The following is a 16,736-nucleotide window of genomic DNA, read 5'->3' as shown; positions in this document are numbered from 1 at the left end:
CCAGGGAGGCATTGTTCCAAGGTTGGGCGAACACCAGTCTGTTCACAAAAGACTCAGATTCCTCCCACCAAGAAGTGAGTCTTCCTATTGTAAAAGGACCGAAGGTTTGTATGCCGTGTCGGAACAAATGACAATTTGTCCAAAATTGCATTTTTCCTAACTATACAAACCTGAGGTCCTTTTACACATAGCCCCACCTCATGCCACCCCTCACTCTGCAGTTTTTGCTTGGGCCAAAAGCAAAAGTGATTTGTTTACCTACCAGTCGCGCGCGCGCGCCTGTCGGACAAGCAGTTAACTACCGAACCCCTTGTTCGAAAGCTTACGACCTATCCAGCTGCCGCTAGTACCTTCCTATTGTAAAAGGACCTCAGGTTTGTATAGTTAGGAAAAATGCAATTTTGGACAAATTGTCATTTTTGGAAGTAAATTGTATTTTTCCTAACTAACATGACTTGAAGCATATGCCTTTTGTGAGGATAATTTTATTTCCAGAATTGTTTTCTTGTCTTTGCTAAATTTGGTCTTGGTCCACTGGAATTCATTTTGTCAGAATACATCAAATGGCACAGAAGCGGTCAGCATTCATATGGTTTCTGAACAATTGTGGTTTCCAGTTTCTGCTGCATTCCCACTCAGGTGGTGATCATTTCCATGATGATTTTTGGAGTGCTTCACCAAGATATCCCTGTCTTATTTCCTAAGTAGTATGCATTTCTTACTGATGTCTTTCTGTCTCTGACATTTCCAGTGTGCTCCATTACCAGCTTCCCTGTCTGGCCATCCCAGTGAGGAGTTTTGGGGTCAGCTGAAGATTTTCTTGTCTTTGCACTACTGAAGAATTTCTTCATATGGTCATGCTCTCCTTTGTTGTCTGTTTCATATTCATCAGCCATGTAGTTGGGAACTTTCAGGACCAAGCTCACATTTAAGCCAGTCTTTATCTATTTGTATCTTCTGAACTTAATACTAGGAATGACTTAGTCTGGTGTCATGTAGGCAGACCATGATTCCTTCATTCTATCATGATCTGTTGTTTCTTGTGTGCACAAGACTTCAATCTTGACAGCTGTGACTCCCTGTCCTTCAGAGCTTTAGGTTTCCCTTTAAATTGTGATAAATGATGGATATGTACAAGAAACTAATAGATCTAGGCATTCATTGTCATTCAACTAGTAGGCATCTTGTTTGAACTACTATTTGTTTTGAAATGTTATATGAGTGAGGCTGTATAAATGGTGGATTTTTATGTGAAACATAACTTGGTGTATAAGAAATTGCTTATTTTTACATAATTATGTCTTACTTTTGATTATGAGTACATACAGTAAATCCTTTACACTACGTGGCTCACATGTATAATAAGTAGTATATGTAAATTTGGGTCAGTGCTCACATTGTTATTAAAATCACTGTTTGTTACAGAAGAATCTGGAACATCGCTGAATATGTCTGCTGTTAAAGGAGAAAAACCATTTATTTGCCCTGAGTGTGGACAGGGATACCGTAGGAAAGGCAACTTCAGTTTGCACATGAAGACCCATTCTGAAAGCAAACCTTTTTCATGCTCGGAATGTGGGGAAGGGTTCCTCCTAAGATGTCATTGGTTCGAACACATGAAAACTCACACCGGAGTGAAACCATTTACATGTTCAGTGTGCCAGAAAGCATTTAGGTATAAAACAAATCTGAAAAAGCATTTGAGAGATCACACCGGTGAGAAACCATATACCTGTGATGAGTGTGGGCAGGCATTCAGGAAAAGGTGGCAGTTTAATTTGCACATGAAAACTCATGGTGATCCCAAACCATATAGGTGTTTGGAGTGTGGAAAGGGATTTGCCAAGAAAGTGAATTGTGAAGATCACATGAAAGTTCATACAGGCGAGAAGCCACACAAGTGCAATGAATGTGGAAAAGGCTTTATTTGGAAAGGAAATCTTACTGCACATATGAGAACACATACCGGAGAAACTCCCTTTAGCTGCAAAGAATGTGGAAGAGGATTTAAGAGAAAAAGTCATCTCCAGGCGCACACGATTTCCCACTTGAAGCAGAAACAGAAACCACTTAGTTGTACAGTTTGTCCAAAAACATATATCCGGAAGGATTATTTAGCAAAACACATGAAAATTCATACTGTAGGATCTCCATTTAAGTGTACTGAGTGTGGAAAGGTATTTGACAAAACGTCAGATTTAGATGAACACAGGGCAATTCATATTGGTGACAAGGCGTTTGTTTGTAAGGAGTGTGGAAAAGGATTTAATTGGATTGCCAATCTCAATGCACATATGAAAACACATACTGGAGAAAAACCTTTCACTAGTACAGAATGTGGTGAGAGCTTCTTGCTGAAAGGACAGCTGAGTGAGCACATAACAACGCATTCACCATTTAAATGCAAAGAATGTGGTAAAGGGTTTCATTATGAGGTAAATCTAAATGTTCACATGTTAACACACACTGCCAAGGAAATTGTCAAGAAACCAAAAGAGGAGTTTATTCCTGAGGTGATTATTGATGAACACAACTCATCCATAGCTCAGGAACTTAAGGAAAATTTAGAAGCGTACGTAGGCATAAAGGATCATACAACAACTAAGGTCAAAGCAAAGCCTTTCATTTGTAAAGATTGTGGAAAAGGTTTTAGCTGGAAAGGGTATTTTGATATGCACAGGAGAATTCATACTAGGGGAAAGCCTTTCTTATGTTCAATATGTGGGAAAGGATTTATTCAAAAGGGTCATTGTGATGAGCATATGAGAACACATACAGGAGACAAACCTTTTATCTGTGGTAGTTGCGGGAAAGGTTTCTCAAATAAAAGCAATTTAACAATGCATATGAAAGGTCATTCAAGTGAAAAGCCATTCAGTTGCTCTTATTGTGGAAAGGAATTTAATAAGAAAGTTCACCTTAATTTGCATGTGAGAAATCATGTGGGTAAGCCATTTACATGCCTGGAGTGTGGCAAAGGATTTATCCAAAAGAGCCATCTTTCTGAACATATGAGGATTCACCGAGGGGTCAAGCCTTTTGTTTGCTCAGTGTGTGGGAAGAGCTTTGCTTGGAAAGGAAATCTTAACGTACACATGAGAACTCATACAGGAGAGAAACCATTCTCTTGCAGTATATGTGGAACAAGATTTGCTCGTAAAAGCCATCTTGATGAACATGAGAGAATTCATACTGGAGACAAACCCTATTTGTGTAATGAATGTGAAAAGGCCTTTATTCGGCAGCAGGACCTTCGAAGGCATATGAAAGTCCATGGAAAAAAGAAAATAGTAATTTCTAAATTTCGTGGTAAGAAATCTGTTAAATCTGGAAAGTGCAAAAAAACTCCATCAAAATTTCAGGTACTTAACTGTAAAGATTGTGGAGAAGATTTCAAGACAATCAGTGACCTTACAGGGCATTTGTTAATTCACAAAGACTTCAAGGTAATTACTATTTCAGAGGTTAAAGAAGAGTGTGAGTAAAAAGAACCAAATCACTTGTATGATTGAGTGTTACTTGATAAGCATTGTACAGCATTAGAAAAACAGCCACAGTTAAAAATTTGTTCTGGAACTTCCCAAATGTTTCCTAGATGTTTAATTGAGTGAATAATCTGAGGACAGTTTTGGATGTAACTCTTCCTTCATAATAACTAATTATTGTATTTCAGTTTATACAGTGTTGCTATCCCTGCAGAGATTAGTAAATCTGTCAAACAGTAGTATGTACATATTAAGTATGCTGATGGTAGTGATGGGAACACTGTGATTGCAATTCTGATGGTGGTACAGAGTATTACCAATTTCTGTTGAATCAAAAAAGCAAATGACAATGTTGTTTAAAGATAGACCTTTAGAGTTTACATTTATATAACTGAAGAATCCAACTGCATATAGGTTGACCAAACTGGATCAGCTGCAGATGATGCTATTGACTATGAGGTCATACATGTAAATAGCCCTGAGCCATAGAATCCCCAACTGAACCAAGCTAGTTACCTCAAAGTCTGCACCACCAAGACAATACCATCTGAAAATTTCTCTCTTTTAAGCTCATATCCTGCAGGTTATTGTGTCATTGATTTTCCTCCCACCCCTGATCAATTGCAAGTATTTATTTATTTGTTCATTGTAATAGTTATGTGGATATTTTTTTTTGTCTGGGGACCTTGCTTTGTTTAACTTGTGCCAAAAGAACTGCATCATATAAAATGTTGTGTTGTCTTTTGCTGTCAATTTTGTAAATATATGTGAAACCAGTGAAATTATAGTTCCTATGTAATTAATTCCTGTACTATTCAATTATTATGTCTTGTTCTTGAATACTGTACTGGAAAATTTTATTAAAGCAAGAATTTGTGATTTCTATAGTATGTATTTATTGTATAATCCTGATACATAAGTTATAATATATACAAAACATCAATAAAATACCATTAGAATTTACATTTGTTCCGACACGGCATACAAACCTTCGTCCTTTTACAATAGGAAGGTACTAGCGGCAGCTGGATAGGTCGTAAGCTTTCGAACAAGGGGTTCGGTAGTTAACTGCTTGTCCGACAGGCGCGCGCAGCAGCGCGACTGGAGGTAAACAAATCACTTTTGCTTTCGGCCTCACAGTGGATGGACGTGTGTGTTCGCTCTCTGCCCGCTGCTCGTCGTTTGCTTTCTAATTTTGGTTGTAATTGTGTATGAAAGAGTATTGTAAGTACAATTATTCTCTCTTTACATATTAATTACGGCTTTCAAGTGAATAATGATGGAATCTCCTCGCCTCGCTACCCCAAGGAGACTTTGCCCTGGGTATCGAAGGGCGCAAATGCTAAATGGAAGTTCAGATCATTCCCGGAGATTGACCCTCATATTTTGTGTGCTCGGTTGTCGGGGGGCGAAATGCACCCGGGCCGAGCCCTGTGATGTATGTAATGACTGGTCGGAGGCGCAGTGGACTTTGTATGAGGGCAGGAAGAAGCGAAGGCCTGCAAAGGAGTCGTCGGAAAGCTCTCCCGCGACTCCTTTGGTGACGGACACTTCGTCTTCTTTCCTGCCGCCCGCTCAACTTCCACGTCTCGCGCCTTCCCCTTCGGGGGGGGTGTCTAGGTCCGCTTCTCCTCTCCTGACGTGTCGAGTGTGGGAGGAGGGCGCTAGATACCCTGACGTAGAGTTGTATTCTGGGTCCTCTATCCGCTCGTCTTCGCGCGAGCGGGTGGAGAGGATCCTTCTAATTCACCCGACTTTTGCCTCCTCAGGTGCGGTTGCCGTGAAGGATGACCTCGGACAGGTGTGGGGGCATCGTTGGGGCTGCAGGGCGTGCCGAGTGTCCAGGGGCTGCTCTATCATCTCGCTGGCTCCGTGGCGGTTACTCATGCAACGGTCACAACCACCACCACGACCCTGACAACACCCGGCTACGCGTCACCTCCTCACCTGGTGTACACCCAGCACGCGGTCTCTGTAACACCCACAACATCGGTGCAGGGGCCAGTCGCCGTAACTCGGGGGGGGTGATGCCGCCACCCTGGGTTTGCCGTGCTGCCGCGACCGGACTTCATGTGCCCGAAGAGCTCGCCCCTGGACCTCCCACCGGTACCGATGACGTCTGTGCCGCTGGTTCGACCATCTGTACCGCCCACACAGTCTGCCGTACCTGCCGTGACCACCGCTGCTGTTCCTGTTCCTGCTCCTGCCGTCTCGACTGCCGTTCCTGTGATGCTCGCACCTGCTGATGTTGTTCCTGTTCCTGGCGCCGCTGCTCCCGATGCTGGTCTGTTCGGACAGGTACGTCCGGGCCCTGTTGCTTCGGCAACAGCAGCCCCGGCTCCGTCCTGGATGACAGATCTGACGTCGGTCCTGAGGAGGTTGACGAAGAAGAAGAAGAAGAGGAGGAAGGTGTCGTCGTCGTCTTCATCGTCTTCTTCGTCGTCGTCGTCGTCTGCCGCCTCTTCCCCTTCTTCTTCTAAGGCTCCCCCGCCTAAGAAGAAGAAGGTCGCCTCCCCCCCCCCTAAGAAGTCTCCTTCGGGAGCTTCTAAGGGCCCGTCTCGCTCTGGTGAGACGGGGGGTTCTTCCGCTGGTCGCCCTGCTCCTTCGGGAACAGGACCCGTCTCTTCTCCCGCAAGGAAGAAGACTACGGGGACCAGAGGGGTGCCGGCTAACACCGGCACTTCCTCACCTGCTGTTAGTGGTTCGGCCACAGCAGCAGGATCCGGCTCGGCCGCTCGTTCGCGAGAGGTACCGAGTGTACGGTCGCCTACCAGCGACCGTGCAGCCAGGAACCAGACCTCTGAGTCCGCTCAGCGTCAGGTTCACGGCACGGAGCGGAAGACTGGTGACAGCCGCTCACGCGACTCTCACCAGACCAGCTCTCGCTCTCACGGCGAGCGGCTGGCTACCCGGGCGGACGTGACGGTCCATGACCGGCCACGGGCTGAGGCTGGGAAGAGGTCCCCCCGTTCGCCGGCACCAGCCTCGGCTGGTACCAGCGAACTGACGCACCGTGAGGATACGCACCGATCTCACAGTGACAGTGGAGCTCGCCGGTCGCCTGACCGTCGCTCTCGCAGAGAGCGATCGGGTACGGCGACCAGCACCAGCTCCTCTGACACACGAGACCGGGGCCGCTGTTCTCGGTCCAGCCGTTCTCCACAGCGAGACGGCTCGACTAGGTCTGCAGCTCGATCACCACCGCGGGTTGGCGATCGCCTGCAGTCCTCCAAGCCCACTGGTTCTGCCAGCGAGCGAGGAGGGAGCGTCAGGTCTGCCTCTCCCATACCTTCAACCTCCTCGGGTTACACCGGGAGGGGCGAGGTATTGAGGAGTGATCGTGAGGGGTGCGTCCCTCAGGATCCCGCCACGTCGTCGTACGTACCAGGCTCGGTTCTCGGACCAGCCAGGTCGTACGCACAGGTGGTTGGAGGAGACCGAGAGGGGGCTGTCGCTGCTCCTCTCCTTGAGGGAGGAGGGTCTCGGGAGATGCTCCTGTTTGAGGGACTGGACGGTCCGACTCCAAACAGGGATGCTATCACGCCCTCTAAAACCCAGATCCAGAGGAACTTTGCCGAGGTTATTGCGCTGATTCGTCAGCACAACGACCTCGGGGAAGGATCGCCGCTCCCACCATCCGAGCCCACGTCCCGGCTCGAGTCGTTCTGGGGCCCGAAGAGGGAACCCAGACCGACGGTGGGTTTGCCGCGTTCACAGCTTGCGGACTCAGTGCTAGACCAGGTTGAATCGCTTGTCTCCGGGCAAGACGGTTCGCTCAAGTCTGGCAGGTCGAACAAGCTGCTTCCACCTCCTCTGCTACGACAGCGGCGGTTTTACGTGCCATCTGAAGACCCGATGCCGCCCAAACAGGTCAACCCGGAGTTAGCTAGGCTGACTCCGGGTGTGTCTCTACAACAGCTCCTGTCCGAGAACCTGTGGTTCTCGCAGCAAGAGGCACTAGGCCTGGAATCTACCGCCATGGCAGCTTTCCAGGCCGTCTCCTGGCTAGATCTGTGGTCCCTCACAGTATCTAAGGTCGCAGCCAACTCCGGGGGAATTTCTCCCGAAGAGGACTCGGCCTTCAGGAGACTTTGCCAGTCTGGGGGAAGAGCCATCTCCTTCCTTGCCCACCAGACGGTGAACCTGTGGGCCAACCTGGTTCTCCGACGAAGGGACGCTGTCCTTACTCGGGTTTCCAGGGCGGCCGGGCGTGAGGCGGCGTTGGGGCTTCGAAACGGACCTCTACGGAGTTCCACGTCTCTCTTCCCAGGAGAGATGGTGGACGCTGCGGTGGACAGACGGCGCACTGATGACAGTGACCGTTCTGGTTCACCAGGCAGTCTCGAAGGCTTCTGGGCAGCCTCGGGACTGCGGCCAAGTCTAAGAGCTCGGCTAGCGCTTCCTCGGCGCTAAGACGGTTGCTGCGTCGAAGCCCCGAGAATGACTCTGTCTTCTTCGACTTCTAGCAAGGGGAGCCGTAACCAGCCCTCCTCCCAGCCCTCCTCATCCCGTGGAGGCTCTGGGAAGAAGTCGAAGAAAGGGGGGAAACGCTAGGGACGGCGTTCCCCCTCACCTGCTGCCGGAAGTGGGGGGGTGCCTGGCCAGCCATTGGGCAACTTGGCAGCGCTACGGCGCCGAGACCTGGATTGTAGATGTCCTTCGGGAGGGATATCTATTACCCCTTCGAATCTCGGCCACCCCTCACCTCCAACCCGGTCCAACAGCAGTCGTACGTTCCAGGGTCATCGAAGGACGTAGCACTCAGACAGGAGATCAAGACCATGCTGAGCAAGAGAGCTGTAGAGATCGTCACGGATCAGTCACCGGGCTTTTACAGTCGACTCTTCCTGGTGGAAAAGTCTACGGAGGCTGGCGCCCGGTGATAGATCCCTCTCTCCCCTGAACCGGTTTGTTCGCCAGACCCGGTTCACGATGGAGACGGCACGCTCAGTGCTCGACTCCATCAGGGGCCGGGAGAACGATTTCATGCTTTCAGTGGACTTGAAGGATGCGTATTTCCAAATACCCATTCATCAAGTTCCTCCAGAAAGTACCTCGCTTCATCCTCGACGGGACGGTGTACCAGTTCAGGGCACTGTGCTTCGGTCTCTCAACCGCCCCACAGGTGTTCACGCGAGTGTTCACTCTGGTGTCTGCTTGGGCCCATTCGCACGGGATACGTCTGATGAGGTATCTCGACGATTGGTTAGTCCTGGCGAGCTCCCGCTCGCAGTTGCTACAGGACAGGGATCGACTGCTCGAGTTCTGTCGCGATCTGGGGATCGTTGTGAACTTCGAAAAGAAAAGTCCGATCTCGAGCCCAAGCAGAGGATGAAGTACCTGGGTATGCTGATCGACACGGTAGCAGGGCGAGTCTTCCCCGCAGACTCGCGGATCAGCAGATTCAGGGAGGCAGCCAACCAGTTCCTGTCTCGGCAGGAACAGGTAGCTCAGCGATGGCAAGTCGTGATCGGACACCTGTCGTCACTCGAGAAGTTAGTCCCTCATGGGCGTCTTCACCTGCGGTCTCTTCAGTGGAGACTAAAGGAGAGTTGGTCACAGGCGACGGATCCCCCAAGCTTTCCAGTGTCACTGACACAGGAGGTGAGGCAGGACCTAGCCTGGTGGCTCGACGACAGGAACCTCTTAAGAGGAGTGCCACTGCGCACTCCCCCCCCGGACATGCAGCTGTTCTCAGACGCATCGACCGAGGGATGGGGCGCACACTGGAGGAGTTGCTGACTTCAGGAGTGTGGGACGAGAACGACAAGCACCTTCACATCAATGTTCTGGAACTCAAGGCAGCGTTCCTCGCTCTCCAAGAGTTTCAGGACCGCTTGATGGGACACTCATGGTGTTGATGTGCGACAACACCACGGTGGTGGCTTAGGTCAACAAACAGGGGGGCCTAGTGTCTCTCCCGTTGTACCAGTTGACTCGGCAGGTGCACGAGTGGGCTCAGGCAACACTCAATAGAGCTGTCGGCACGCTACATTCCAGGGAAGAGAATGTAGTAGCAGACACGCTCAGCCGTCGGGATCAGGTGATAGGGACCGAATGGTCTCTACACCAGGACGTGGCGGAAAGGCTCTTCGACCTGTGGGGGCGACCAGTCGTGGATCTGTTCGCCACCCGGCACAACAGGAAGCTCCAGGTGTTCTTCTCGGCCGTGCCGGACCCATGGGCAGCTGCAGAGGACGCTCTTCAACACCCGTGGGACAACCTCTTCGCCTATGCCTTTCCCCCGTTCAGCCTGATTCGCAAGGTGATCAGTCGAGCGCTGGTCACCCCGAATCTCAGGATGATCCTGGTGGCTCCCAAATGGCCACAGGCCATTTGGTATCCGGACCTGCTGGCTCTTCTCGCAGGAGAACCGAGAGAGATTCCCCCTTGGCACAACCTTCTCGCCCAGCCACACGTCGAGCGGTACCACCGAGCAGTCCAGTCCCTACGTCTTCACGGCTGGCTGTTATCCACCATCTCTTGCGAACGAGAGGCTTTTCTCGTAGCGCAGCAACAGAGATGGCTGGGAACGTCCGTCAGTCCTCTGCAGCTGTGTACCAGGGGAAGTGGGCCGTCTTCTGTGGTTGGTGTCGTAGACGGGGTCTATCTCCTCTCAGAGCCACTCTTCAGCAGGTAGCGGATTTCCTCGTTTTTCTTCGCCGAGAGAAGCTCCTCTCAGTCCCCACAGTTAAAGGATACAGAGCCGCCTTGGCGCTCGTCCTGAAACTGAGGGGGTTGGACATCTCGAACTCGTTCGAGATCTCCTTGCTTATGAGGAGCTTCGAAAGGTCTTGCCCACCCAGGGAACTCAGGCCCCCTGCGTGGGACGTGACTCTCGTCCTTAGGAGTCTGACTCGAACACCGTTCGAGCCACTCCGAGAGTCGTCAGACAGGGATCTGACCCTCAAGACCCTCTTCTTGCTGGCCCTGGCATCGGCGAAGAGAGTAGGGGAACTTCATGGTCTTTCCTATGATGTACGACACTCCAGGGATGGGGATCCGTGACGCTCGATTTCGTCCCGAACTTCGTTGCGAAGACTCAGAAACCTTCAGTCCCTGATGACAGGTTCGAGTCATTCACGATTCCCTCCCTATTGGACTTCACCGATAATGATGCGGATGAGATGCTGCTTTGTCCTGTGAGGGCGCTACGGCGCTATCTGAAGAGAACTCGGGACACCTCAGGCCTGAGTGTACGAACGCCTTTTCGTTAAGCACCGGGGTCACCAAGAAAGAAAGTATCCAAGAACACTCTTTCATTCTGGCTGCGTGAGGTCATCAAGGAGGGCGTATGAGGCTGATGGTAGTGACGACATCCGTACGTCCTGTCCGAGAGCTCACGAAGTCAGAAGTATTGGCCCTCGTTGGCGTTTCGCAAGAACTTCTCCGTGGCGCAGGTCCTGAAGGCAGGGGTCTGGTCTAACCAGACTACCTTTAACGTCCTTCTACCTTCGGGATATTGCCCACAGGTCCTTGGATACCTTTTCCTTGGGACCCGTGGTGGCTGCTCAACAAGTTGTGTAGCTAACCCAGACCCTCGCAGGCTGAACAGCATCGAGTCCTGGTGTGACTGTGTGGATGGATGTGTGAGTGAGTGAGTGACTGGCTCTCTCTCCCATCTTTTTTTTTTTTTTTTTTCCTTCCCCTCTACCTGTGGGCAGAGGGCCATGGTCGTCACTACGCTGGATGAGGACGAGATGCAGGTGAGCTATATGACAGAGCCCATCCTATCCCTTTCACTAGGGATAGGAGCAGAATATCCACCACTTCCTTCTACAAGGGGGGGAAGTGGATGCCTACAAGAGTCAAACCCATGACTTTATATTTGCTCCTGTACAGGAACAAGTTCTTGCATTGCTGGTACGAAGAGATACGCATGCCTCTCTCTTAGTACTCGGTCCAGAGGTCTGACCATTGATCCTGCGGTGCACACCCCGATCAATCGGACAGAGGCTTGGATCCCTCCCTCGCTCTTACGACCAGGGAGGCTTCCAAGGTTGGGCGAACACCAGTCTGTTCACAAAAGACTCAGATTCCACCCACCAAGAAGTGAGTCTTCCTATTGTAAAAGGACCGAAGGTTTGTATGCCGTGTCGGAACAAATGACAATTTGTCCAAAATTGCATTTTTCCTAACTATACAAACCTGAGGTCCTTTTACACATAGCCCCACCTCATGCCACCCCTCACTCTGCAGTTTTTGCTTGGGCCAAAGCAAAAGTGATTTGTTTACCTCCCAGTCGCGCGCCGCGCGCCTGTCGGACAAGCAGTTAACTACCGAACCCCTTGTTCGAAAGCTTACGACCTATCCAGCTGCCGCTAGTACCTTCCTATTGTAAAAGGACCTCAGGTTTGTATAGTTAGGAAAAATGCAAGTTTGGACAAATTGTCGTTTTTAAAATTTTACATAGATGAGTGCAAAAACAAAGCAAGGAAAAAACAATTTGCTAAGGAAGTCAAGTTTTAGAAGGCTCACACTTCATACACTGTTTTGCCATTATTACTGTTTGCTTCATTCTCACTGTTACCTGAGACCTGTACAGCCAGAAGTTTTTCTCAAGATCAGCTTCCAGCAGTGGTGCTGATATTTCTGATTTTTCTCATTCATATTTTTTTTTTTTTCTCATTGGGTCACTGAATGTAACTTATTAAATTTTAAGCAGTTTGGGTAGTCATGCTGTACGTGGTTAAGGATTAACGTTAATTGCGTTACGTGGCTTGTTCACCTTAGGATTAATTTGGTCAATTCATTTGTGTTTCTTTGATAATCTAACTTCATTTTCATGGGACCCGTAGTGGGGTAGCTTCGTCAGTGCACCTCATGCTGTACACTGTAGGCCTTACTTTCCAGAAACCCTTTCACCCCTAACTGCAACCCCTACATTCCTTTTACTGTACCACTGTTCATATTCTCTCTCTTCCATCTGACTTTCCACCCTTCCCTAACAATTGATTCAAAGTGCAACTGTGAGGTTTTCCTCCTGTTAAACCTTTCAAACGTTCATACTGGCAATATCCCTTTCTGCACAGAATGGCCTCATAGGGTCCAGTGCTTGGCTATTGACTTAAATTCTAAATGTAGTAGTATTCTATTTTCATTGGAGGGTTGTCTTTTGTAGCTTTACTGAGGTTTACATGCTTATGCTTTGTATTTATCTGTTATGATGTACTTTTTTATTTAGGTGTCTACATGAAGTCTCTGCTGGAATGCACGATGTCTTGTGCAGATATCACCATGAGGAAAATCAAACACACGGTATAAATCCTGTTGTGCTTAATTATTGAAGACATGTTCAAGAGAAGGGATAATTAATGGTAGAAATTTTGTCAATGTAGTTAGGCTCACACCTTTTGCTGTTAAGCCCAGGTACACTATCATCCTAAAAATCTATACAAATTATGCAGTACACACTATGGAAGTAAATGGATTCAGTTTATGTAATCCTTGGCTGATATTCCTAATTTTACAGAAGCTTTGTTTTACAAAACTGGCTTCAATAATAGACCCTGTGCCTGGTGGAATGATTTCTCAATTTGGCTATAACATAAAACCTTAAATGACTTACAAGAGAATTAATATACACATTCTTTAATCAAGAGAGGCCCTTAAACGTCCTCTCTGTTTTTTTGTAACTTCTTAACGTGATATGGATTTATTCTTAATTACATCTATTTCATTACCAATATACTACTCAGAGCTGCATAGAAGTAGTATTCTGAAAGACATGGACGTGAAAATCGACTTGACTTCATTGCTTTGGCTACAGTAAAGTGTGCATAAGCAGAAAAATTGGTAGTTTTTCTGTACACCTAACCATTAATAATTCCATGCATTAGGCAACCCAAAATAGGGCAGGCTGCCTTCATTTTTCATATCCAAAGTAAATTTTATATAGAACCAATTCTTTTAATTTAACAAAGAAAAGTACGAGATTTACTACATTGTTGTTTTGTACATGCAACTTCCCCGGCAGATATATACTTAGCTTATGTCTCTGACGTCCGACAGAAATTCGAATTTCGCGGCACACGCTTCAGGTAGGTCAGGTGATCTACCCCCCTGCCGCTGGGTGGCAGGAATAGGAACCATTCCCGTTCTAGAACCAGATTTTCTCTGTCGCGGTAGTGTCAACATATGTTGTTGCTACCTCCTGACTTGATTTTCGTTTTTCATCGCCATCGATCTTCTGGGCTGTCTTTTGCAGGGAAGTACTGGGTCTTTGGTTCGGCATACGCTTTTATTAACTTTTTAATGAATTTGGCTTCGAAAATTTCGAAGAATATATGACGTGTAACTACTGAAATTTTCGGTAGACACTCACATAGTTTGCAAGAAAGGGAAATTTGTTCCGACACGGCATACAAACCTTCGGTCCTTTTACAATAGGAAGGTACTAGCGGCAGCTGGATAGGTCGTAAGCTTTCGAACAAGGGGTTCGGTAGTTAACTGCTTGTCCGACAGGCGCGCGCGCGCGACTGGGAGGTAAACAAATCACTTTTGCTTTCGGCCTGCTGGCGTGTGGACGTGTATCATCGCTCTCTGCCCGCTTCATCGTCGTTTCGCTTTCGCATGATTGTGTTTTTCTTTTTCTAATTATCTAGTGAAACTGAATTGTAAGTACAATCATTTCATTGAATTCTTTGTGAATTAAGGATCTTGGTGTCACCACGCCCTCCGATTACCCGAGTGCCGGGACTGAAGGGCGTAAGTGCGGGAATTCATTTTCCCAGAAATGATCCTCGTATTGTGTATGCTCGGTGCCGAGGGCGGGAGCACTCGCTCCGAGCGTAGATTGGGTTGGAAATGTGTAGATGAAAATCGTAAGTAAGTGCTCTTTTCATTTATATTTTTTTTGACCTGTATGCCCGTTGCCGAACGAATGCGCTCGGCACGGAAACTTATTTAGTATGGAAGTGGAATCGCAAGTACAGTATTCTTTTTCATTTTCATATATTATTTTGATTGTAGCAATACTCATTTTGGATCAGTTTCCGAGCTTACCCGGAAATTGATCCTTCCCCCTTTTATTTTGAATGAAGTGAAATCGCAAGTGCAGTTCTTTTTCATTTTCATTTTTTATTGAGATTGCATTGTTTACTGGGATCAATGTTTCTGCTATTCCCGGGAATTGATCCTTCCCTTTTTATTTGTATGAAAAGTGAAATCGCCAAACGCAGAGTCTTTTCATTTTCATATATTTTTGATTGCATCAATTCATTATGGATCAAGGTTTCCAGAAACCTTGATCCATAAAGGTAAGGAATTGATCCTTTCACCCTTGCGCTCGGTACCTAGGGCGCAAATGCGCTCGATCCGAGCCCTATTCATTGTGAAGTGAATCGTATGCAAGATGCATTTTCATTTTATCCCTTATTATTGATTGCATCAATATTTATTTGGTTCAAGTTTCCGCTCAGTCAGGGAATTGATCCTTATGCCCTTGCATTCGGGGCCGATGGCACGATTGCTCTCGGGCTCTTATATTGTTGTTGGGTACATGGGTACTGTGCGGGGGTGGGGAACGAGAACCCCCCCCGCTCAGCTCCCACAGTGGCCCTTCCCCTTGGGGGGGGGGAGGTTATCGGCGTTCTTCCCCTCGCCCGATCCGTCGAGCGCGGGGGAGGGCGCTCGGTGCCCGATGTACAATTGTATTAGGGGTCTTCCACTCGTTCGGAGAGGGCTCATCCCCCGCGCGAGGGACTTCCCCCCCCACTAATCGCTACTACTGTTATTTCCGCAGGTGCTACTGCCACGAGGGTGGACCTTGGTGAGGTATGGGCGTCCTTCCATTGCAGGGCGTGCTAGTGTCCAGGGGCTGCGGTTCTATGTCTGGGCCTACTGCGGTCACCCATGGAGTGGTGGACCACGCAAACCAGGTGACGACGTCCCTCCTCACCTGGTGTACTCGCCTCACGTGGTAACAGTCTTGCCTACAGCCGCTGTGAAGTGCCGTTCGCCGTACCGAGAGGGGGGCGTGCCGCCGCCGCTCGTGGTTGCCGCGCTGCAGCGACCACACCTCCGCTGCCCTAGAGCTCGCCCCTGGACCTGCCGCCAGTACCAGGATGTTGCTGGCTGCTGCTCCACTTCCTGTGTTTCCGGTGCTGCCTGCCGTACCTGCCGATTCTGGGCTGACTGTCCATGCAGTTGCTGCGCTGGCTGTCCCTGTCGTTGCTGCGTGGCTGTCCCTGCCGTTGCTGCGCTGGCTGTCCCTACCGATGCTGTGCTGGCTGTGCTGCTGTTCCTGAGATGCCCATACCTGCTGATGTCGTCCCTGTTCGTGGTGGTACTACCCCAGACTTTGGTCTGTCTGTACAGGTGCGTCCGGGCCCTGTGGCTTGCGGCTACAGCAGCCCCGCCCCGGCTCCGCCCTGGATAGCAGATCTTACGTCTGTCCCTGAGGAAGCTGACGAGAAGAGGAGGAAGGTGTCGTCGTCGTCGTCTTCATCTTCTTCATCGTCGTCGGCTGCCGCCTCTTCCCCTTCGACTTCTAAGGCTTCACAGCCGAGGAAGAAGAAGGTTGCCTCCTCCCTCCTAAGAAGTCTCCCTCGGGAGCTTCTCGGACCCGTCTCACCTCGGTGGGACGGGAGGGTTCCTTCCGCTGGTCCTCCTGCTCCTTCGGGAGCGGGGCCCGTCTCTTCTTCCGCAAGGAAGACGACTACGGGGACCAGAGGGGTACCGGCTAACACCGGTACTTCCTCGCCTGGTGTCAGTGGTTCTGCCACTGCATCAGGGTCCGTCTCGGCCTCTCGTTCGCGGGAGGTACCGAGTGTACGGTCGCCTACAGCAACCGTGCAGCCAGGAACCAGACCTCTGAGTCCGCTCAGCGTCAGGTTCACGGCACGGGGCGGAAGACTGGTGACAGCCGCTTATGCGACTCTCACCAGACCAGGCTCTCACTCTCGCGGCGAACAGCTGGCTACCGGGGACGTGACGGTCCACGACCTACCACGGGCTGAGGCTGGGAAGAGGTCCTCCCAGTCCGTTCGCCGGTGCCAGCCACGGCTGGAACCAGCGACGTGACGTGCCGTGAGGACAAGCACCGTCTCACTGTGACAGTGGAGCCTGCAGGTCGCCTGACCGTCGCTCTCACAGAAAGCGAACGGGTACGGCAACCAGCACCAGCTCTTCTGATACTCGAGATCGGGGGCCCGCTGTGCTCAGTCCAGCCGTTCTCCACAGGAAGACGGTTCGACCAGGCCTGCAGCTCGATCGCCACCGCGGGTTGACGATCGCCTGCAGCCCTCAAAG

General features: G+C 49.5%; 2 protein-coding genes across 2 annotated transcripts in view; one reads left to right on the top strand and one right to left on the bottom strand.

Moving 5' to 3' along the window:
* LOC135213326 (oocyte zinc finger protein XlCOF19-like) overlaps nucleotides 1-896 on the bottom strand; it is a 34,504-nt gene extending 33,608 nt beyond the window's left edge. Inside the window, exon 1 of the mRNA XM_064247306.1 lies at nucleotides 723-896. Within this exon, the coding sequence (XP_064103376.1) occupies nucleotides 723-896 (174 nt within the window). The remainder of the gene's footprint in view (nucleotides 1-722) is intronic.
* The window catches only part of LOC135213069 (zinc finger protein 721-like), a 62,866-nt gene extending 58,505 nt beyond the window's left edge, over nucleotides 1-4,361 (top strand). Inside the window, exon 2 of the mRNA XM_064246919.1 lies at nucleotides 1,426-4,361. Within this exon, the coding sequence (XP_064102989.1) occupies nucleotides 1,449-3,485 (2,037 nt within the window). The 5' untranslated portion in view covers nucleotides 1,426-1,448 and the 3' untranslated portion in view covers nucleotides 3,486-4,361. The remainder of the gene's footprint in view (nucleotides 1-1,425) is intronic.
* The last annotated feature ends 12,375 nt before the right edge of the window (nucleotides 4,362-16,736 follow it).

Source organism: Macrobrachium nipponense, chromosome 42 (genome assembly GCF_015104395.2).
Source record: "Macrobrachium nipponense isolate FS-2020 chromosome 42, ASM1510439v2, whole genome shotgun sequence".
NCBI lineage: Eukaryota > Metazoa > Arthropoda > Malacostraca > Decapoda > Palaemonidae > Macrobrachium > Macrobrachium nipponense.
Note: the sequence above shows the minus strand (reverse complement) of the source record. Positions and strands in the feature narration are given on the sequence as shown.